Below are 24172 nucleotides of genomic sequence, written 5' to 3' on the forward strand. Positions count from 1 at the left end.
GGCCGCTCTAGCCCCGCCCGGGGAAGTCACTGTCCTTACCTTCTGCAGGAGCCAGCGCCTCAGTGCCAGCGCCCGCTTGCCCTCTGCTCCGTCCCGCAGCCACCCACTGCCCTCTTGCCGCCCACCATGGCCCTGCTGCACTCCGGCCGCGTCCTCTCCGGGATGGCCAACGCCTTCCACCCAGGCCTCGCCGCCGCAGCCTCTGCCCGAGCCAGGTAAGCCAGGGGAGACGGAGATGGAGCCAGGACGACGGGCCCTGCCCAGCCGCGCGGCGGGCGCCCCAGTACATCTGTCCCTGCCCGCCCCGTACACACACACCCCACACACACCACACGCCTTCCCTGCAACCCCCTCGGCTTCCCTTTACTGGGGGATGAAGACTGGGCGTCCGCGCCTCACAGTGACCGTCAGGGTACCACATCCCTCTCTCCCCCAATATGGCACAGGAGGGCGTGACAGCGCAGTCCCCTGGGGAGGGAAGTGTGGCCCTCTACGGCTCCCGGACTTCCAGTCTGGACGGGGGGCAAGGGGAGAGCACGCGGGCCGCGGCGATTGGCTGGGGCGCCGGGGGCGCGCGTGCCCTTGACGGGCTGCCCTGGGGGGGCGGCGGGCGCACCTGTCGCTGCCTCGCTCTGGCCGGCGCGGGTGGGCTAGGCGGCCGCTGGCTGCCGCACGTGTGCGGGCACCCGGGAGACGCGCGTGGGAGGAAGGCTCCCGGGACACCGGCGTCCTGGCTCCGCTTTCCTCTGCATTTCGTGACCTTGGCGTGCGGCATCCTCCCGTCGACGTTGCCGCCTACGTCCCGGTGACCCCTGGGCCTTTGGATGGGAAAGGGTCTAGGTGTACTGCGCCTCCTCTTTTGTTTTTTTAACGCTCTTAAGAGGCCCGGTGGTAGGGAAGTAGTCAGTCTTCCTCTCCATCTCGCTCTGCTCTTTCATTCAGTAAATATTTCGTAACCCCAGTTTCTCAGCGCCAGGCACTGGACCACACGCTGGCGATACGGCGGTGAACAAGACTGAGAGAACAATGACGAATTGTCATTGCTCAAAAAATGACAAATACATAATTTCGTACTGTGATATGTAGTATGGAGGAAAAGTTCAGAGCATGAAACAGACTCTAGTAATTCTTTCCTAGTAAAGATCAGCGCCAGGCGATTAATTCACGCAAGAAGCCGATTTGGGGCAGGCTCCTTAACTGTACTACCTAACGAGGAACCAAGTTTTAAGCCCTCCCCCCTCCCCACGCGCGAGCAACCATGAACTACAAGGAGCAGGGCGTTGCTTGCCCTTTTATGCCTGCCTTAGCCTTTCGTTTGAATGTATGCACCATGTCTTTAAGCCAGCAGAACAGTCTGTCCTTACAGTCTGTCCTTTCCAAAGCCCTACAGTCTTGGCAGTACAGTTTTACCCAGGCTCTCATGCTTTCTTCTCCTCCTGATTTGGCTCCTTGGCCCCTTGTCAAACAGTGCTTTTTAAGCCTGCCTACCTAGTCAGCCATAATTAGGAACGAGTTATTTACACAGCAAATTTGGAAAACCAAAAGGAAGCTTAAAATTACGTGCGAGAGAAAGTATGTTTCACCATTGTAGTAATGATAACATACTGCCTTGTTTTATGGATTTGGCTGGGTGGCCTGAAGCTCTAGTTACAGTACTTGGTGAAAATCCCTTGGGGTTAGGGTTAGTCATTATTTCAGTTTGAGAGCCTGACTCATTTTTCTTTTCTGTCTTTTTCCCCATTAGAATGTAAATTCCATGAGAGCAGAGACTTTATTCACTGTTATATCTCAGCACTTATAACAGTGCCTGGCATATCTTTCAGATTGAATATTTTTATTTTAAACCCTGATTTTTAACTTAATGCAACAGAAACAAGTACAGTATGGCATTTTAATGTTGTATCTTAGATCAAAATCTAAACTTAGGCCAGTCCGAGTGCAGTGATATTTACAACTAATTGATCACAACCAGTTACAGATTCCTTTGTTCTTTCTCCACTCCCACTGCTTCATTTAAATAGCCTTTAAAAAGAAAAAAACTAAACATATAGGGGAACTACAGTGCTGCAAAATATGTGCCCAAAAAATTAAGTCTTAAAATATTTGTGCACCTGATGTTGAGGAATTGCTCTTCAGACTTAAACAATGATACATGATTGGATGGTAGAACCAGATGCCATATCTGGCCATGAGTGTTAACTGTTCAGACACGGAAGTCAGAACCTTCACTCCTTCCACTATAGAAATGATCTCTACCTAGACCCAAATGGTAAAAGTGGAAAACATTTAAAATAAACTCAACCCATTGAAGTTTCTTTTTAAACAACTGGTTCTAATACAGTAAAACCTTGTAAATTGGTATTCTAAAGAACTGAGGATCCAAGTATTTAAGTACTTGGATCATTTAAATAGATCTCTTTCTAAATTCAAGTTTATAATTTAGCTGCATATTTTAAACACTGGACATAAAACTTTTTCCTGTTGACCTGTGCTATAAAAGCATGGTGACTTAAGATCAGGCATAGTCACAGGTCAATGAAAGAAAAAAAATATGCTAACGTATTTTGATTTATAATAATTTGTTTCTGATTATTTAATTTTTAGTGAAATAACTGAAGGAGTATCACAAGACCCCTTAGCAAGGCAATGCTTAACAGTGGTACAATAACCATTAGTTAGAAGATCACAATTGTGGTATTGTCTCTGCCATTTCTAGCTCTATGATTATGGACAAGTTAATTAACTTCTCATTTTAAAATAAGAATGTGAGGAAAAACATTTTAAAGTACTAAGTAGGCTAAAGCCCTGGGAAAATCGCAAGGCATTTCAGTTAGAAAAGCTTATCTGAATACTTTGTACCTAACATTTTTTGGTTGACTAGTCAATATTGCTCAATGTTTGAGACTGTGCTTATATCCAAAGTACATTGATAACAATCACTTTGTAGGCCACAGGTTATCAGCTTCACTTTTGTCCCTAGAGCATTCTTGTTTTCATCTACTATAATTCTTTTAAGAAATGGAATAATGAAGGGCACAGAGGAGTTGGAACGTGATTATTAATGTAGAGCCAATCAAAGTGAGTATCCTTGCTCCTATATTTAGATTGTTTAAAATTCAATATTTTTAAGTTACTTTTAGAATTCTTCTTAAGAGATACAGCAGAAGACTCAATCAAGGCTATGGTTTCTGAAAGAATTTCTGTTTAATGTTTTAAAGAACTTGATAAATAGGTGCTTTTCACACGAACAAGAATGATGGCTTCTGTCCTTGTGGTTAAGAGCAGCGGGCAGTGGCTCCGTCATTATTGATTGAAGGCCTTGGATACAGACTCTTTTTTTTTTTTTTTTTTTTTTGAGACAAGAGTCTTGCTATGTTGCCCAGGCTAAACTAGAACCCTGGGCTCAACTGATCCTCCCACCTTAGCCTCCCAAGTAACTAAGACTGCAGGCTCACATTACTGTGCCCAGCTTGACCATCTTCTTGAAAATGAAAACTGCTTTCTAGAAGGGTTCTCTTTTATAATCTGTCCTTGACATTCAAAGTATTCCTTTCACTCAGCAGTTAATGACAGTGATGTAGATAGGCAGGTGGCTACATGGTTTCAGGGTCTGAATTGTGGATAAGAAATAATGAAAGCTGGCTAGGCACCATGGCTCACTCCTGTAATCCTAGCACTTTGGGAGGGTGAGGGGGAAGGACACTTGAGGCCAGGAGTTTGAGACCAGCCTGGGCAGTAGCAAGACCCCATCTCTACAAAATATTTTTTAAAATTAGCCAGGCGCAGTAGTGTGTGCCTGTAATCCCAGCTACTTAGGAGGCTGAGCCAAGAGAATTGCTTGAGCCCAGGAGTTCAAGGTTACAGTGGGCTGTGATAGCACCACTGCACTCTAGCCCAGGCGAGAGAGCAAGACCCTGTTTCAAAAAAAGAAAGGAAGAAGGAATGAATGAGAGCTTTCTTCAGGCCCTATTCACAAGTTGCCTCAAGGTATCTGTATCTGTTGTTTCTTGCTGTTGCTTAAGTATTAGAAATAACCAAGCATCCTAGAGTTACAACAACAAAAGTGGGAGGGATTTCAAGTCTTGGCACTAGAGCTAGTAAGGGAGAAGGGTAATAATGATAATGTCTCCTGAGACTGGAAAAAACTAAGTACAGGTAATAATAATTGTAAAGCAGTTCAACATCCAGGGGGCATGGGGAAGGAGGAAAAAAAGAAGAAAGAAAAGCAGAAAAGGCCAGGCATGGTGGCTCACGCCTGTAATCCTGGCACTCTGGGAGCCAGAGGCAGGAGGATCATTTGAGGTCAGGGGTTTGAGAACAGACTGAGCAAGAACAAGATCCCATCTCTACAAAAAATAGAAAAAAAAATTATCCAGGCATGGCAGCGTGCACCTGTAGTCCCAGCTACTCAGGAGACTGAGGCAAGAGGATTGTTTGAGCCCAGGAAGTTGAGGTTGTAGTGAGCTATCATGAACAGTTAACATCAATCACTCTGCCAGGCTCTATTCTGAGTGTTTTTTAATACTTATACCAACCCTGTAAGATAGATACTATTGTGCCCCCATTTTACAGATGAGGAAAGTTGACACTTAGAGAAGCTAATTCACACATCTGGTAGGTGGCTGAGCTGTTATTCTAATTCATGCAGTTTGCCCAGTACTGAAATTGTCCTAGGCAAGCTATTAAAAGAATCCATTAAAAGAAGAGACTAAGAAATCCAAAATAAGGAATAATCTGCCCTTAAATAACAGAACTAACTGTACACACTAATTACAACTATTGAGACTGAGGCAGTTTTTAACTTGTTAGGAGAGCATAAATCCAACTCAGTACTGCCATCAAGTGTGTTTCATAGAGGAGTGAGGTGTATGAGTGCTGACTGGCCACAAGCTTAATAAGAGAGCCTTTGTCAGGAGAGAAATGTTAACGAAATAATTCGAGAGCTCATCAGCATGGTGAGCACAGAGAACTTCCACTGTGCCATGCTGAAACATTTGACTGAGATTAGATAAATTATTACTAAGAGAACTTGGGTAATTTGGAGCCTTGCTTCCTTACCTTCCACTTTCTGCTGAAACAATACCCGGCTCTTTCTCACCCTTATCCTTTATTCTTAAGCCTCTGCTTGGAATGCCCTTTTTCTCCTCCTTTCATTGTTAGCACTCAGCTCATGGGTCACATCCTCCTGGAAGCCTTTCTGACCTTATACAGTGTTTTCCTCCCTTCCCCAAGCTATTAGGTCCTCTCCTCAGGGTTCCCATAAATAATATCCTGTGCCCTGGGCCTGTCTCTATCACTGTCCATCATCTCCCCCAATCTGGCATTGTTTACAAGTCCCTGATAGCCACTCCCCCACCCTCACCCAGAGTAAGCAGGTGTTTTACTCTTTTTTACATTAGCATGTAGCAGGTTCTTAATGACTGATTTAAGAGATCATAAAAGACTTTGTGTTATATATTATGAAACTATATAAAAAGCTTTCTTGCTTATTTCTTACTTCCCCTGAAGAAAAGAGGCATAATAATCTTTTTCTCAGAACAGTATTTTACCATGAGATTTTAAAAAATCTGCTTTTGATACATTAATGCATCCATTCTGCCAGCAGGGTGTTTATTGGAAGAAAAGGTGGCACTTTCCAAGGACCCTCTAGGAAATTGCAAAGATAGTTTTGTGGGGGGTTTGGGGTTTCTTTTTATTTTGGGGGTGTTTGTTTGTTTGCTTGTTTGTTTTTTTGAGACAGTCTCACTCTGTCACCCAGACTAGAGTGCAGTGGCATCATCATAGCTCACTGCAACTTCCAACTCCTGGGCTCCAGCAATTCTCCTGCCTCAACCTCCAGACCCCCTGAGACTACAGGCATGCGCAACTGTGCCTGGCTAATTTTTCTATTTTTTTGTAGAGATGAGGTCTCACTGGTGCTCAGGCTGGTCTCAAACTCCTGGCCTCAAGCAGTCCTCCCGCCTCAGCCTCCCAGAGTGCTAGGATTACCAATGTGAGCCACCACGCCTGGCCAAAATCTCAAAGATAGTTTTAAGTGAAAGTCTGAAAAATTTGTTTTTCTGCATTTTAGATCCAATTTTGGGAATGCCAAATAAAAAGTTGTTAGGTGATACTTGGTCATTTGATTAAGTTAGGATTGTGAGTGCCAGAGAAAGAATCATTGGTTACCTATTTAATCAAAATGACAACAAAACATTAAAATTAAACATATAACATAATTGTAAGGAACCTTAGCTCTTTCATATGTGAGAAACCATGTTTTTGTTTTGTTTGAATAATCAAGGATATAGCAGAGTCAACATGAAGTATTGTGGTAAAGCACAGAATCTCTACTAGCTCTGCTAGTAGAGATTTAACAGCGTTAAAAATATAACTTTTCATATTGTAGGTGAAGTCATTAGTCACTAAACCAAAGAAACTAAACTATGAAGATCGAGCAAACTTTGTTAAAATGCTAATTTATCATAGCTTCTTTTCATATTTAATTATTATAAATCAAAACAGAATTCACTTTCCAAGTTTTGTCCTCATGTGCTCTTTTATATTTGGAACAAACATACTTTAGGATAGTAGTTCTCTTTTGGGAACATATTGAGATGTTATTTTTGTTAACATGCAATGTGTTTCCATCATTGCTATTTTCAGATGAATCAATAGATAAGTATAAGAAATTTCTCAGTTCTAATTTCTAATACAGTAAATTTATTAATGGTTATACCCCATATAAAAGCTCTTTGGGGTCTTCAATAGATTTTAAGAGCATGCTGGGTGTGATGGCATGCACCTGTAGTCCCAGCTACTGGGGAGGCTGAGACAGGACTGCTTGAGCCCAGGAGTTCAAAGTTTCAGTGAGCTATGATCATGCCACTGAATTCCAGCCTGGGCAACAGAGTAAGACCCTGTTTCTAAAATTTATAATAATAATAGTTTTAAGGACAAAAAAGTTGGAGAACTGCTGTTTTGGGATACTACTCTTTTTCCTTGGGGAAAAAAAAACAAATTATGTTTCTCTGTCACTGTTGATCCTGGTATATTCTCAACCACTCATTAATTATCTTTTAACCAAAGTAACTTCTTTTTCACTGAAAAACTGAGGGGGAAAGGTAGTGACGCCAGTCCTAGGTAAGCATTTTAGGCAGACTTGCAAAGCTCATGAGCACACAAAGTAGAACTTTTACAGCCATACACATCCCTTTTATACGTTCCTAAAGTGGCAACAAAGACATTTTCATTTTAATGACTCAAAGATATAGCCTCTCTAGAGCATGTAAAAATAAGAAGCAAAAGTATATCAATGTGTCTGTATCTTTTAGATAGAAATTATCGAGGTATCCAGTGAATAATTAATGTATTAACTCATTATAATATTACTCTAAAATTTTAAGTTACCTAAAAATCTTGGAAATTGTCTTCAAACTGACATATTATAGAATGTAATTACTATTCTCCAAAATCCCATAATCCCAGTCTCATCATGAGAAAAACATCAAACAAATTCCAATAGAGGAGCATCCTACAATATACCTGACCAATGTTCCCAAAACCATTACAGCCAAGAGGATTCTAAGGAGACGTGACAACTAAGTATAATATAGTATCCTAGATGGAATTCTGGAACAGAAATAGGTAAACTAAGGAAATCTGAATACTTTGTAGACTTAATAATGTATCTATATGGGCTCATTAATTGTAGCAAATGTACCATACCAGGGTAAAAATGTTAATAGGGGAAACTGGGGGTATGGGTATATGGGAACTGTACTATCTGTTTAATAATGGTGTACAAATATATGATTACTGTTGAAATTTAAAGTTTGTCAGAATAAAAATTCAATTTAGTTTAACACAAATTTACATTTTTTTATAATTTATCAGTAAACCAGTGTGCATTTAGGGAAAGCAAATTCACATAGCATAAAATGTATGCTGTATTATACCTAACGTGAATAAAAGACATAGCTGTTCTTATTAAATCCAATTTTTTTGATGCATAACATAACCACATTTATTTAAGGATGTATTCCAATATCAAATGGCAAATTTCAACAATGCTAAAACTGCAATTATTTTTTTTTTTGCTTTTTTTTAATTTCAGAATATTATGGGGGTACAAAATGTTCAGGTTACATAGTAACTAGCCTCATTTACCAAAGGTTTTCCTTATTTATGTGAACTTGAATGTCTAAAATGTTTCTGAGTTTAATTAAGAAAACAAAATTTAAGTCTAGCACTTTGAAAGTACTAGAAATTTGGTTTCCCATTCCTGGGAATTTTAGGAATGTTTGATTGCTATAAGTGCTCATGTATATCTAAAACACACTCAAAATAGAGCACCTGTAATTTGAGACTTTCAAAATCTGATTTATCAGTACTTTCCAGAGATAGAAAACATTTCACATTCAGACACTCAGAGGTTTTAAAAAAAAAGCCTTTCTGAATTACTGACACGTAGAAAGATTATAGCTCTTCAGATCTACACCGTCAGCCATAGGTCAAGAGCAAACATAAAAACAAAGAATTCATGGATCTAATTTTTAAAAAGCTGTAAAACTCTTAATTGATTTAAGCTCCAAGCAGACAAAGGCAAACAAACAAAAAGACTTAAACGGGATTCTCTGTTGTCTCTCACTTGACAGAGAATAGTTCTCTGCCATCCTTCAGAGACTACCAAAGGGTTAGAGCAGAAAACCAATTTCATAGTCATTGCTGCCACCCATAGGGACTAGCTTATTGTGAACCAAAAGCAAAATCCCAAATCAGTAGAGGATGGGGAACAAACTAGAGGAACAGTCATTTAAACTCCTGGGGGCTCCTGGCGTTCATTTTGGGATCCAAGGAAAGATAGGGTATACTTCCCCAGTAGCACGATTTACCTGACCTAGTCAGGTGACATCATTGGCATCGATGGATCACCTCCAAGACTGTTAAAGTATAGTTGTGGGGGGTTTTGTTTTGTTTTGTTTTTTAGGTAAAATCATGACTCATACAAATGTAAAATGATAAAAATTGTCAAACATTTTAACTTATTAACTAATGAGGGAACCAGTAGGATGTAACAACCAGTTCTGCTGATTTTTAATTATTAAATACCTAGCACCTCTTTCCCATTCTCCACCTCTGCTGCCCCACCATGGTTCAGGTCCTCATCTCTTTATCTGTCTTGTTGGGTAACAAACCAGCTTCTTCAGTGATCCTTCTGCATCCACCCTTACCACTCTGCGTACAGTACCCCAGGCTACAACCAGGTGGGCTATAAAGAATGTAAGTCCATTCATGTTCACACCCTCACCTAATCACCATCTCCCTACCCCTGAAAAGAAAACTTTAATGATTCTCCATGTTTCACTACATCCCAGGTAGGGCCTGAGAACCTGTATATTTAACAAGCTTTCCAAATTATGCTCTTGACAAGTTTGAGAACAGTATAAAACCCACACCCCTTAGGGGATTAAATAATACTCTTGCATGGCCCTTACTTACTGTCTCATCTTTTACCACTCTCACTTCTTCCTGCCAAATGACTTAAAATATTGTTTGCGTGGGAATTCAAGTAAGGTTTAGACCCCTTTAAAAGCCTACATTTGCCCTCTGTCTTCCCCACGATGATTTGGTGCCCCCCATCAGCTTTTCATTGTATTTGTATTGAAATTATTCATCTTTTCCACTCTTCTGCCAGGTGTTTTGAAGTCTTTTGCATTGTGGGGTTATTGGTGTCCATTGCTATACCCTGTGCATAGTAGACATGCACATACTTACTGAAGTGGATCTTTGGCAGCTCAGGCATCTCTGGCCATGGGGATCTAGCTAATGGGACTGAGCTGATGCATTTCTCATTTCAGCTCCTGGTGGGCCCATGTGGAGATGGGACCCCCAGATCCCATCCTGGGAGTCACCGAAGCCTTTAAGAGAGACACCAATAGCAAAAAGATGAATCTGGGAGTTGGTGCCTATCGGGATGATAACGGAAAGCCGTACGTGCTCCCTAGTGTCCGCAAGGTGAGCTTGCCATCCATATCCTCCTGAGTCAGGGTGAATGGACTGAAGGGAGCCCTGGGGAGGGGCAGGAATAGTGCTAGACAGGAGCCCTGGGTTCTAATCTAGCACTAACTGCATGAATCACTCAGGTTTTCTGGGCTATAGGCTCCTTGGCTATAAAAGCAAGAAGTTGGAACCACATGGTCTTTTCCAAGATTGAACTTTCTGTGGTCCTAGTTTATAATCTATAAAACAAGTATGGTGTCATGTTTAATTCTGAGGGTACACGAGAGAACCAAGAATTTAAACATTGTTTCTTGGTGAGAGAAATAGTCCTTTGTGGATGAGGATTACTGTTATTCTCCATTTCTCTCATTTTGATTGCCTTAATAAAACCCTCATACACAGGCATGCTCTGTCCTTTCTTCCTGTCGAACTATAGAATTTTTTTCACTCTCCTTTATTTTTATAATATTTTTATTAGTTGCATTTTCTATTAGTTAACTTTATAACTTTAAATAATATCACTAATCTCCTTAGAACAATTTTTTTTTTTTTTATTTAGGGACAGGATCTCTCTCTCCCAGGCTGGAGTGCAGTAGCACATCATAGCTCACTGTAGCCTCAAACTCCTGGGCTCAAGCGATCCTCCTGCCTCAGCCTCCCAAAGTGCTAGTATTATAGCATCAGCCACTACACCTGGCTAATCTTTTAAATTATTCAACCAAATATTTGCTATGGCTAGCAGGAACACACCCAAGCACTACTGTACATTACCTCGTTAACACTTTGCCTCAACCCTATGAGATGTAGAAACAGTTGTTCCTCCACTTAATGGAAATGGAAACTGAGACCCAGGAAGGTTAAATAACTCACCTAGGGTCACACAGCTAATAAGGGACAGCCAGGACTCTGATGCCAAAGCATGAAGATATGTGACTACTACTGTTAAACCTTTGAAGTTCTGAGACTGGCATATACCTTGAAATGCTTCTCTTTTTATTTTGATTTTATCATCTTATATCTATTATATTTTAGGTGTTGTTCTTAAACTTTGTTCTTGTGCATTCCAAGAATGTCATTTTATGTTAAATAGTAACCAAGAGAGACTGTATATCCATCCACCTAAAACCTAACGTAGAGCAAACAATAAAATACAATAAAAATAAAAAGTATTTCTGTGCCGTAATATAAAGTATCAAAGTACTCTGCTTGCCCTTCTTGACAGTAACTTCAAATAAAAAACAAAGCTTTAACCTCCAAAACTTAACTTACTTAACTTTAAATATTTTTTAAAATGTTATAAAAATTAAAAAATTAAAAATTGGAGCTCCAGGTATCCATTGTTTAAAATTTTTTTTAAAACTTTAAATATTAATCATAATAATTCCAAGTGAGGAGAAGAAACTAAATGATTGCATTTTCTCTTGTCTAGGCAGAGGCGCAGATTGCTGCAAAGAATCTAGATAAGGAATACCTGCCCATTGGGGGACTGGCTGAATTTTGCAAGGCATCTGCAGAACTGGCCCTGGGTGAGAAGAGTGAAGTGCTGAAAAGTGGCCGGGTAAGCTAAGCACACTTTGACATCATACCGGGTCTGTTATTAAATTTAACAATTTAAACAAATTTATAATAATTTAAGCAACTTTAAAGAAATATGAAAGACAACTCATTTTGTGGGTAATGATTGTTTTGAGGTGGCTGCACTGTTGCTAATAATTCTTCTTTAGATAGTGAATTGCCATAATTAAATAAAACATTTCATATGGCACCACTTCTAAACATGTACTACTAGCAATCTTGAAAATGTAGTAGTAATTTGACTGATAGATTTGGCACTGCTTTTGCTGTTTGCCACCCTCTGCTTGTGTTCATTTTACATTGAATATGCTTTAGAAATGCCTAACCATGCCTAGATTTAGGTCTATAATCAGCCCCCACCTTCCTGTCCTTAAGTTTCCAACTTGGAAAGAAGAAGTGAGCAGGAAATAGGCCGTGGGTGGACCGTGCACCCTGCTGCTGCCCCTGCACAGCCCCTAGGACATTGTAAGAGAGAAGGCCTTACAATGTGTGAGTTCACATGCACTGTGGTTTACTTTCTTTGGGGAAGAAAAAAATATGTTTCTTAATAAATACATTTATATGTTTATTTTTGCGGGTAAGTCTGAAGGGAAGAAACATACTAGTTAGCAAAATAAAGCCAACATTGTCTCTCCTTCCTCCTCTGAAAAGCCAGAATAAATGTACTTAGTTCACAGATCCGCACGTTAGTTTGTTAACCCAGAGACAAGCGTACAACCCCAACCCCGGGTGATACAGTAATTATCGTAAGTCAGGGACAAAATGTGGCCTAGTTCTATCCATACAGTCAAGCACCTGTTAACCCCTCAGGAAAATTTCTGCATTTTTAATTCATGCTGTGATTTTCCTTAGTCTGGTCCGTCTGCACAATTATAACCTAAGTATGGGACTATCTTAAAATAACAGCTTGTCTTTTATAAATTGCCGTGCCTTTGTAACTAACTCATAGTATTATCGGACCTACAGTTAGGTTTTTATTTCCATCATGCCCGAGTTTGCAGAGAGAAACTATTTATAAAAAGTTTTTATATTGTTTTAAATGATTGACATTTTATTCTATATTTTCTGGAAAAACTGGAATTACACTAAAAATAAAGTATGCAAAATCTCCTCACATGCGAAATGAAGCAACACATCTAAATCTCCCAGATAGGAATTCAGGAAGAAATAGGCACCTGTTGACTCACATGGAAGTCGGATCCACTGGCGGAGGGAGGAGCCGGCCGAGCTGTCGGGGCCGCCGGGGCCGTCGGGGCCGTCGGGGCTGGGGCTGTCGGGGCTGTCGGGGCCGCCGGGGCCGTCGGGGCCGTCGGGGCTGGGGCTGTCGGGGCTGTCGGGGCCGCCGGGGCCGCCGGGGCGGCTGGCCCTTCCCCAGAAGAGACAATGGGCGTGTGGCGCCGGCATGGCCGCTGCAGCACTTGGCCCACAGGGTGGCGGCAGCGGCGGGCGCTGGGAAGCCTGTGAGGGCCGCTGCCCCAAGGTCCGGGCCTCCCGTGCCAAGGGCCCCCGGGGGCATCTGCCTGTCCCCGCTGGGAGTGGCCACGTATCCCCTGCCGGGGCGCGGTGTGCTCGACCACCTCTGCTTGCGCTTCCTGGCGGCCGCGTCAGCCTTTTTGGCCTGAGAGGCAAGTCCGGCAGGACCTGCAGCCGGGGTGGGGCCGGGGCGCAGGCTATGGCCGCTGTCTGTGGCTGGGATGGGGTGTGAGGGACGGGGTGTGAGGCGACGGGGTGTGAGGGGACGGGGTGTGAGGCGACGGGGTGTGAGGGGACGGGGTGTGAGGGGACGGGGTGTGAGGGACGGGGTGTGAGGGGACGGGGTGTGAGGGGACGGGGTATGAGGGACGGGGTGTGAGGCGACGGGGTGTGAGGGGACGGGGTGTGAGGGGACGGGGTGTGGGGGACGGGGTGTGAGGGGACGGGGTGTGAGGGGACGGGGTGTGAGGGGACGGGGTGTGAGGGGACGGGGTGTGGGGGACGGGGTGTGAGGGGACGGGGTGTGAGGGGACGGGGTGTGAGGGGACGGGGTGTGAGGGATGGGGTGTGAGGGGACGGGGTGTGGGGGACGGGGTGTGAGGGGACGGGGTGTGAGGGGACGGGGTGTGAGGGGACGGGGTGTGAGGGACGGGGTGTGAGGGATGGGGTGTGAGGGACGGGGTGTGAGGGGACGGGGTGTGAGGCGCGTCAGCTGGAGCCGCGCCCTCCGGAGCAGTCCGAGGGTGAGCGCGCGCTGCGAGGGCTGTCGGGAACGTGGCGCCGCCTGGTGTTCCCGCGGAGGGGGCAGGCGCAGGGACGTCTGTGAGGGCCGAGCCCAGCCCTCCGCGCCGTGGCCCCCGTGGACATCCACCAGAACCCGCCGGAGGTGGCCGTGGCGGCCGTGTTTCGCCTGCTGGGCCTCAGCTCCTCTTCCGCTTCCGAACAGCAGTTTCATCCTGTTCCACCGGGGCGGCGAGACGAGCGGGGCTCGAGGCGGCGGGCAGGGCTGACCAAAAATAGATTTTCGGTCGGGTTCCCCCTGTTTAATTCACTGCCACCCTAGTCCAGAAAATACGTTTGTGTTTTGTAGAGCCTCGTACTTCAACAGTGCCTTCAAAAAAAAAAAAAAAGTCTCTTAAACCTACTATTGTTTCTTACTTATCCCGTAAAGTTGACCAGTTTGAATAAACAGATTTACTTCAGGCATTGTCCTGTCACCCAGAAGATGAATATTTTCAGATCATGGAAACTCATAGAAGAGGAGCCTCTTAGACAACCTTCAGCTGGAGTAATGGGCCGGGCGCGGTGGCTCTCGCCTGTAATCCCAGCACTCTGGGAGGCCGAGGCGGGAGGATCCCTTGAGGCCAGGAGTTCGAGACCAGCCTGAGCAAGAGCGAGATCCCGTCTTTGTGAAAAATTAGCCAGGCGTGGTGGCGGGCCTGTAGTGCCAGCTACTGCGTAGTCCCAGCTACTGGGGAGGCTGAGGCAGGAGGATCGCTTGAGCCCCGGAGTTTGAGGTTGCTGTGAGCTAGGCTGACGCCACCGCACTCTAGTGGGAGCAACAGAGCAAGACCCTGTTTCCCAAAATTAAGAAAAGCGTAGAAATGTTCCAGTTACAGATGTCTTTGTTCCTTTTCCACTCCCAATTCTTCACTTGACTAGCCTTTGGGGAAAAAATGTTTTTTAATGTAGTAATGTTCTCCTAATACACTTGTTGACTTGCTCTCCTAGCAACTTTGATGTTCAGAGAATCCTTCTATTTTGTATAATTCTAGAGTAATGTTTTTATATAGTGACTGTTCTTAGTGTCTTTTTATATCTTTTGTATGAATCACTCTTTTTTCATATTGGGGAGGAATTTTTATGTCCCGAAAGTCTCCTGTATAATATGAGGTGACACTAATAACAGGCCATAAGGAATTAGCTTCTTTTTTTTTTTTTTTTGGAGACAGAGTCTCACTCTTTTGCCCTGGCTAGAGTGCCATGGTGTTAGCCTGGCTCACAGCAACCTCAAACTCCTGGGCTCAAGCAATCCTCCTGCCTCAGCCTCCCGAGTAGCTGGGACTACAGGCATGCGCCACCATGCCTGGCTAATTTTTTCTATATATTTTTAGTTGTCCAGATGATTTCTTTCTATTTTTCAGTAGAGACAGGGTCTCGCTCTTGCTCAGGCTGGTCTTGAACTCCTGACCTCGAGGAATCCTCCTGCCTCGGCCTCCCAGAGTGCTAGGATTACAGGCATGAGCCACCAGGAATTAGCTTCTAAAATACACAGTTGCTGTCTGTACAGGGCACTGCCTCTCTGTGGGCTGGGCCTGTATAGAGTGTTGCACATCACTGATCATGGGTGTCTCTCCTTCAGTTTGTCACCGTGCAGACCATTTCTGGAACTGGGGCCTTAAGGATCGGAGCCAGTTTTCTGGTGAGTCTGGAAACTCCTTCAGGAAAGAGCTGTAAGTTAAGGATGATAGGATTTCCTATTGTGTATGAATCTGACGGTCGACCCAGAAGTAGATTTCTTCTTTACATGAAGTTGGCAGATTTCTTGTTCTCTGATTAAAAAATGAGAGTACTTTGAAGAACTTACAAAGGGATGTTATAATGATGATAATAAATTCAATTTAGTAAGCACTTACTGTTAACTGGGGAGCTTCTGTATTTTAACTTGTTTAATCCTTATGGGGGAGGTACAGTTAACCCTATTTTCAAGTGAAGAAAATGAGGCCCAGATAAGTCCTTGGCTACACGGCCAGTATAATTGTCAGAACCTGGATTCCAAGTCGCTGCTGAGTCAGTACTGCCTCTCAGCCATAGAGAAAAGGCAAGTTTCAGTGGAGAAAGATCTTCTCAGTAAAATATGCCTTCTTTTTTTTTTTTTTTTTTTTTTTTTTTTTGCCTCTCCTTCATTTTTCCATTCCCTTTCATCCCATCTTTTAGCAAAGATTTTTTAAGTTCAGCAGAGATGTCTTTCTACCTAAACCATCCTGGGGAAATCACACACCCATCTTCAGGGATGCTGGCATGCAACTACAAGGTTATCGATACTATGACCCCAAGACTTGCGGCTTTGACTTCGAGGGCGCTGTGGAGGACATTTCAGTAAGTGTGGCTTTCAGAGTGGGATGGGTGAAATAATAAGGAATAAACCTCCTCAAGGACATTTGATGTCTCCCATTGGGTCCCAATATCTGAGTTAAAATACTAAGAATGAGCTAATCCCCAGACCTCAAGTTATCTTTGTTACTTATCAAATGGTAGTGATCCTGTGACATTTCAGGTAAACTGTCTCCTTTAAAGCTGTGAAGCAAAGTCACCACTTGGTCGTTTTTCTCTTTAGAAAATACCAGAGCAAAGTGTTGTTCTTCTCCATGCCTGTGCCCATAATCCCACAGGAGTGGACCCTCGTCCAGAGCAGTGGAAGGAAATAGCAGCAGTGGTGAAGGTGAGGAGGCCAAACTAATCCGTGACAGTTCTGTGTTTAGTAACTAGCCTTGGGTGCCTAATTTGGCAAAGTCTTAACAGTGAGTCTTAACCTTGGGCCTGCATGAAATGTCCACATGTGGGTAAGCTGCCAGAAAAGGGGTCCTCATTTGCATAATCAGTTCTATAATTGATGATACCTGAGCATTTGAAAATAATTTTTGTTCCTCAGCCTATATGTAGGGAATTCTGATAAAACTTACTGGCCAGCCTGCACTACAGGCATTGCCCTGGTCCCAGGATATCTGCTGGTGGTGCCTACAATTTGCATTAGTCACTGGTTACTCGTTCATCCTAATATACTGTTTCATGTCCTCTCCTTTCTGGCATTGCTATTATCACTTACAGAGTGTAGCCAGCTGTCAGGGAAGGCACCAGTCAAAATTCCTAGGGAGAAAAATATTCCTATTGTCACATGTCCCCGTTTTCACTCCTTTTGGTTTCCCTTTCTTTACCTTCTGTCATATGTAAGCTGCAAACAGAATGATACAGAGAAACAGCATTTGGAGAACACTGTAAGATGAGAGGGTTCAAATGAGGTTGTTTCCTGAACCCTGGTATAAGATGACTCTGCCAGGATTATGTTAGCCCCAGAAAAGGCTGACTGGTCTTGTGTTGGCTGGACCAAAAATAACCAGACCACTGTGGCCCTTAGAAGAGCTTCTTGTTTGACTAAGCAGCATCCTGGGAAGATTGAGATTAAGATTCTCTTTTCTGGCCGGGCCCGGCAGCTCTCACCTGTAATCCTAACACTCTGAGAGGCCGAGACGGGGGGATTGCTTGAGGTCAAGACAAGCCTGAACAAGAGCGACCCCATCTCTACTAAAAATAGAAAAATTAGGCAGGCGTGGTGGCACGCACCTATAGTCCCAGCTACTCAAGAGGCTGAGGCGGGAGGATCACTTGAGCCCAGAAGTTTGAGGTTGCTGTGAGCTAGGCTGACACCAGGGCACTCTAGCCCAGGCAACAGAGTGAGACTCTGTCTCAAAAAAAAAAAAAAAAAGATTCTGTTTTGTTAGTGTCTTCTTGAGGGGCACTGTCCACCACAGTATAAAAAAGTATGTTGATATCCTAACTCTTGGAAAATTAAAGCATCTCCCAAACTGCCATCTGGGGAGAAAACTGTTAACTCTGTCTGTGTGAGGCAGGCCTGGTTCCAATAAGCACAAGTAACCGTCTAGGGCATCTTCAGACACACTGTCTAAAGCTTTGGTCTTCTCTTTCCTTCCCAGAAAAAGAATCTCTTTGCATTCTTTGACATGGCCTACCAAGGCTTTGCCAGCGGTGATGGTGACAAGGATGCCTGGGCTGTGCGCCACTTCATTGAACAGGGCATTAATGTTTGTCTCTGCCAATCATATGCCAAGAACATGGGCTTATATGGTAAGCGAACGGCCCCAGGGTGATATGTGTTCTCATGAGTTTGAAGAAGAGCTGGGAGAAGATGCCACAAATGCATAGAGTTTGGTGTATGTGTGTGTGTGTATGTGTGTGTCTATGTCTCTCCTTACCCAGAGAGGAAAGACTGGTATCATGAATTTTCCTGATTTTTTTTTAGCTATATCTTCTTCAGTGTCCTTAAATTCCTCAATCAAGGAAAATTGATTGCTGCTTCTTTAAACAAAAGTGACTGATCCATGAGCCAAGAAGATAGATACAATAAAAAGAGACATTTGAATATTCAAACTTTCTCTTGTGCCTCAATGTACCATTCTGGTTGCTGAAAACTTTTTATTTACTATAAAGAGTTTTTGTGGTCCTTCTGATGGAAACAGATAATATATAGCAAATTTAATCATGATTTGGTTTAGCGTATTGGGTAGAAGATCTAGAAGATGAAATCCGTTTTATCTTTTCAGGTGAGCGTGTGGGAGCCTTCACTATGATCTGCAAAGACGCGGATGAAGCCAAAAGGGTGGAGTCACAGTTGAAGATCTTGATCCGTCCCATGTATTCCAACCCTCCTCTCAATGGGGCCCGCATTGCCTCTACCATTCTGACCACCCCGGATTTGCGAAAACAATGGTAAAGGCTCATGCCAGCCCCAGCCATCCACCTGTTCCCACCACTGCTCCTTAATGCTAGTTTATAACTGACCTATACTTAGTGACTTACACTAACTCATAGATTCCATATGAGGTGGGGAAGAGTATGCATTTTGTCAATACTTTCAAACATGAGTTGATCTTTCCCTCTAAGAGACAGACATAATTCAGAAATGGTAGTTCCTTTTATTCTATCATTTCTATGTTAAATAAAACCTGCATTCCCCTAAAATAGGAAAACTTCCTTAAGAACATCTTTTTTGAGACAGGGTCTCACTCTGTTGCCCAGGTTGGAATGCAGTGGAGTACAATAGCATCATCATAGCTCACTGCAACCTCAAACTCCTGGGCTCAAGCAATCCTCCTGCCTCAGACTCCCAAGTAGCTGGGACTACAGGTGCACGCCACCACACCCAGCTAATTTTTCTATTTTTAGTAGAGATGGGGGTCTCACTCTTGCTCAGGCTGGTCTCGAACTCCTGAGCTCAAGCGATCCTCCTGCCTAGGCCTCCCAGAGTGCCAGGATTACAGGCGTGCCCAGCCCCTTAATGTGTGCATTTTGATACACATTTGAGAGTTTATAGTGGACAAAGATGACAGATACTGTGCTGATGACTAGGATATGGTCTGACCTCAGGGAGTTTATAATCCAGTGAGAAAAGTACACTTGTGACATTTGATATAAGACTGAATGGAATAAAGAGTAACTGAAGGAAGAGCTGTTGATTCTAGTGGGGAGTTGGGAAAGATGTAATGAAGACTGTGGTGACTGAGCTGTGCCTTAAAGAGAGGAAAGGGCTTTTTTGGCGAAGGAAATGAAAGGGACAGGGAAACTGGGCAAAGAAATCTGCCTGAGAAGGCCCAGGCATGGGACGTGCATTATTCAAAGCGTATGCAGATAGCCCCAAGTGGCTTCTGTAGAGAAAATAGTGAGGAGGTTTGTAGAAGGTAACCAAGCTGAGAAGGTGGAGCGGATCGTGAAGCACCCTGGTTGATCCTGTGAAAAGTTAGAACTTTATTCTCTGGGCAACGAGGAGGATAGAGAGATCTTGCTAAGATGGCACCAGATCTAGCTGTGGTCATACACCCAATGCCTTTGGGACTTGGGCCTCAAAGTGAATGGAGCTGGGTGAATGGGGACTGCAGGAAATTTAAAATCAGGTGCCACACCTAGAGGGGATAGGAACTCCTCAGCTCCAACCAGCAATCACTCTGCTAATGTGCCGTCAATTTTTCATTTTTCAAAACAAACTCCAGATTTAAGCTTTTATGCACAAGTGCCCGATTTTAAAATGTTCCACTGGGTCAAATAAAATATGATTGAGACTTACATTTGGGCTTTGTTTGGCAGTTTGTAATCTCTTTTTTAACTGCATGAAATCACAGAAATGGTTTAGGAAAGCGAACAGATAAGAACAGGGAAATAAATTATAAATGTCTTTGGGTCATCCAGTTGGCGAGAGCTGACAAGAATTTCCCAGAGCCATGGGAATGGAATGAAAAGGGCAGATTCTGAGGAAGGGAAGGATTGGATCAAGTGAGCCATGCAGAGGTCTGCCCTCTCCACACCCTCTGACAGAATTGACTCTCCTTGGGGCTCTCATAGCACAGCAGTATTCTATTAGTTTTACAAGTGCTGCTTTGTTTTTTAGTTGGTTGTTTACAAGTTTGGTTCACAGCCTCCACAGTAAGCTTTTTAAGGCAAGGACCAATTTTTCAGACCTCAGCACCTAGCAAATGGCTTGGTTCATCATAGGGTCGGTCACGGTACATTGTCTTAACTGTGACGGTAGGAATGTTTGTTCCATCCATGTTAAAAAATAAGGTCATATTTTATTGTTTAACCCTCAGTTTTTACCTTAGTCTTCATAAGTTTTAGAGTGATTCATTCACTTTTCTTTTTTCTGAGACACAGTCTCATTGTGTTGCCCTGTGTAGAGTACAGTGGTGTCATCCCAGCTCACTGCAACCTCAAACTCCTGGGCTCAAACGATCCTCCTGCCTCAGCCTCCCAAGTAGCTGGGACTACAGGAGTGCACCACGACGCCCGGCTAATTTTTCTGTTTTTAGTAGAGACAGGGTCTTGGCTCTTCCTCAGGCTGGTCTCAAACTCTTAAGCTAAAATGATCCTCCCGCCCCAGTCTCCCAGAGTGCTAGAATTACAGATGTGAGCCACCTCACTCAGCCTCATTCACTTTTCTTAATACAGATGCTCCTCAACTTACAATGGGATTACATCCCAATAAATATATTGAAAGTCAGAAATGCATTTAATACACCAACCTATCAAACATCATAGCTTAGCCTAGCCTACCTTAAGCATGCTCAGAAAACATTAGCCTACAGTTGGGCAAAATCATCTGAAACAAAGCCTATTTTATAATAAAGTTGAATATCTCATGTAATTTATTCAATAATGTACTGAAAATGAAAAATTGTATAAGTACTTAAAATAACAGTTTCTACTGAATGCATATCACTTTTGCACCATCAGGAAGTTGAAAAATCACAAATTGGGAACTGTCTGTACTCAGGTGTGTTAACTATTTTAGTTGCCTAATCAAAATAGTGTTCCGGGCCAGGCGCGGTGGCTCACACCTGTAATCCTAGCACTCTGGGAGGCCGAGGCGGGTGGATCGCTCAAGGTCAGGAGTTCGAGACCAGCCTGAGCAAGAGCAAGACCCCATCTCTACTAAAAACAGAAAGAAATTATCTGGACAACTAAAAATATATAGAGAAAAAAATTAGCCGGGCATGGTGGCGCATGCCTGTAGTCCCAGCTACTCAGGAGGCTGAGGCAGAAGTATTGCTTAAGCCCAGGAGTTTGAGGTTGCTGTGAGCTTGGCTGACACCAAGGCACTGTAGCCCGGGCAACAAAGTGAGACTCTGTCTCAAAAAGAAAAAAAAAAAAGTGGAAAAAAAATTAGTGTTCATATATATATATAATAAAATGCTGTAAAATAGCTTTCTTCCCTGGCCAATGTCAACACGTGACAGTCAAAGACTTAAGAATTTGAAGCACAGTAGAGGAGAACTCAAGGGAAGTAAAATGCTATGAACTCTGGCTTATCTGTCAGTGTGTGGCCAAAATGAGCTGCATCTTGGGGTTTTCTTCCAGGTTGCAAGAAGTGAAAGGCATGGCCGACCGCATCATTGGCATGCGAACTCAGCTGGTCTCTAACCTCAAGAAGGAGGGCTCCTCCCACAACTGGCAACACATCACTGACCAGATTGGCATGTTTTGTTTCACAGGGCTAAAACCTGAACAGGTGAGTGAACTCCTAATTTCTCTGCAGCTGACCAATTGGTCAGTCTTTGCAAACCAGTTAAATTCCTCATAGGTCATCTAACTATTCAGGGCTACCCTAAAAACAGTTCTTTGGGAGCCCTTTTTGGTAAAGTTATTACGTAGCATTCATTTTGTTTGTTTTTCATTCATTTTGTTTTTTTAAATTAGTTGTTTACTTATCTGTATCCCCCGTGAACTTGCAGACTTCTGAAGAGCAGAGTTGTTGGTTTTTGGGGTTTTTTGCCTTTTTTCTAAGGGACAGGGTCACCCAGGCTGGATTGCAGTGGCATAATCATAGCTCATTGTAACCTCAAACTCTTGGGTTCAAGCAATCCTCACACCTTAGCCTCTCAAGTATCTGGGACTACAGGCACACGCCACCACACCTGGCTAATTCTTAATTTTTCTATAAAGATGGGGTCTCACTATATTGCCCAGGCTGGTCTTAAACTTCTGGCCTCAAGCGATCCTCCCACCTCAGTCTCCCAAACTGCTAGGATTACAGGCGTAAGCCGCCACACCCAGCCACAGAGCTTGTTCCAATGCATTCATGATGCTGCTTCTCTGAAGAAAGAGAGGAGAAATAGCTGTTTCATAACTGAATTCTGGCTCTATGCTGAATCTAAGATTTTTTTATTCACCTGTTCCTGCCCCAGAATTCATCATCCTATTTCAAAATAGCTTGTTGGTCTTTTGTCACTCTAAGCTAGCACAGCAAATTCTGGGAATAGGGCTTAAGTAAGAAAATAGAGCTTCTGTTTTCTTATTTGAACAAGTTGGCTATTGTGCCATGCCAGGGCTAGGAAATTTCCCTGACTGGGAAGAGGTACCTAAGCTCTTTCCTCTCCACAGGTGGAGCGGCTGACCAAAGAGTTCTCCATCTACATGACAAAGGATGGCCGCATCTCTGTGGCAGGGGTTACCTCCAGCAACGTGGGCTACCTTGCCCACGCCATTCACCAGGTCACCAAGTAATTCCCTGGTGCGAAGGAACAGAGACAACCTTTCTGTCTTCAGCCTCTGCTGTTGTGAGCTTCACACGGAGCATGAGGGAGGGTAGATGGTGGTATGTGGATCATCTCTTCAACCACAGCGCATAACACTCGGCGATCAGATGTGTTTCTCCGAAAAGAACATCCAGTGACATAGGGCAGAGGCATCCGTGGCTGGCATATGGAACTTTGTGGCTCTAAACCAAACTCTCTCCTCTCCTTTTATTTCCAACTTTTCTGAAAGAGTTTACATGTGCAAGAAAGTCATAGCACCAAAAAAACCTGTCAATCATGCCATTGCAATGTTTCAGAAGCTTTAATTGAAGTATATTATGGTGTCAGGGGTTCCTCGTGAGAAATAGCACATATTAGCAGCTTTGAGAGAAGACCTAGTTCTGTCATTAACAGTCAGCCTCATGTTTGTCCTCCTGTAATGGAGCAACGTTATCAATAGACCATATTGCAGAGATTGTGTTTTACAATGAGTCTGCTGCCACTGTAGCAAGGAAGATAAAAGATGCTATTTCTTATTTGAGAAAAAGAGAAGACTCGCTCTTCTTCCTTATCATTGCTGTTCTTTTCCTTAGGCACAAAGATTTTTAACTAGCCTAGATTTTCATCCCATTCTACTGTGTGACTGACAACCCCATCCTATCAGATTTATTTAAGAATGAAGAACATAATTTTCTGCTCATGCCATAGCCTCCCCTTTCTGGGCAAAGAATAGTGGAGAGTAGGTGACTGCACTTTATCTCGGCATCCTCTTCAATGATTGTGTAATTGTCTCCTGTCAGGGTGTTGCCTCTGCCCAGGTGGACCTTCTCCCTTGCTTGAGTGTGGTTGTGCAGTCACTCACCTCACATCATGAGTCAGGCAGTGCAGGGTAGTACCAGGAAAGAGGATATTCGGGGCTTTGTGTGCTACCAGCTGGGCTCAGGCTTCACCCTTTGGAAAGATAACCACCATCTGCTCTAATCATGTAGACTTACTGCAGCCTGGTTTCTCTGTTACAATAAAATTACTGTAGACCCAACACTGTCTAAGTTACCTTTTTTCTTTAATGGGAGGAAGAGGTAAGAGTGGGTATATATTCCAGAAGCCTGGAACCATGTCCAAGTGACCATAAGCCAATAGATGAATTCACTGTTCCAAATGTTGACTGAAGATGCATCTTTTTCTTCATCTTGCCATTCGGCTTGTCCAGTCCAAAGACATTGAGAATGTGCATGTAATCCCTAGGACCTTGGGAGACAAGTGGGGTCCCACGAAAGATCCTGTGGATATAGGGAAGGGGTGGAAGGGATGGAGGGGAGGTGGCCATTTCAGATGTCTGCAGG

At 43.6% G+C, this 24172-nt stretch overlaps 1 protein-coding gene across 1 annotated transcript; it reads left to right on the top strand.

The window, feature by feature from the left end:
• The first annotated feature begins 2 nt into the window (after positions 1–2).
• Positions 3–23868, top strand: GOT2 (glutamic-oxaloacetic transaminase 2). Its single transcript, XM_045533593.1, has 10 exons — positions 3–215; positions 9840–9996; positions 11411–11539; positions 15392–15451; positions 15967–16128; positions 16367–16471; positions 17742–17892; positions 18369–18534; positions 21673–21823; positions 22696–23868. The coding sequence occupies exons 1-10, from the start codon at positions 127–129 to the stop codon at positions 22816–22818; spliced, it is 1293 nt and encodes a 430-aa protein (XP_045389549.1). The 5' UTR covers positions 3–126; the 3' UTR covers positions 22819–23868.
• The last annotated feature ends 304 nt before the right edge of the window (positions 23869–24172 follow it).

The sequence above is a fragment of the Lemur catta genome, chromosome 20 (genome assembly GCF_020740605.2).
Source record: "Lemur catta isolate mLemCat1 chromosome 20, mLemCat1.pri, whole genome shotgun sequence".
Taxonomy (NCBI): Eukaryota; Metazoa; Chordata; class Mammalia; order Primates; family Lemuridae; genus Lemur; species Lemur catta.

Coding starts and splice junctions, on each gene's coding strand:
- GOT2 (XM_045533593.1), top strand. CDS start 127: ATGGCCCTGCTGCACTCCGGCCGCGTCCTCTCCGGGATGGCCAACGCC. Junction 9,997..11,410: donor TGCTCCCTAGTGTCCGCAAG/GTGAGCTTGCCA, acceptor TCTCTTGTCTAG/GCAGAGGCGCAGATTGCTGC. Junction 16,129..16,366: donor GCGCTGTGGAGGACATTTCA/GTAAGTGTGGCT, acceptor TTTTCTCTTTAG/AAAATACCAGAGCAAAGTGT.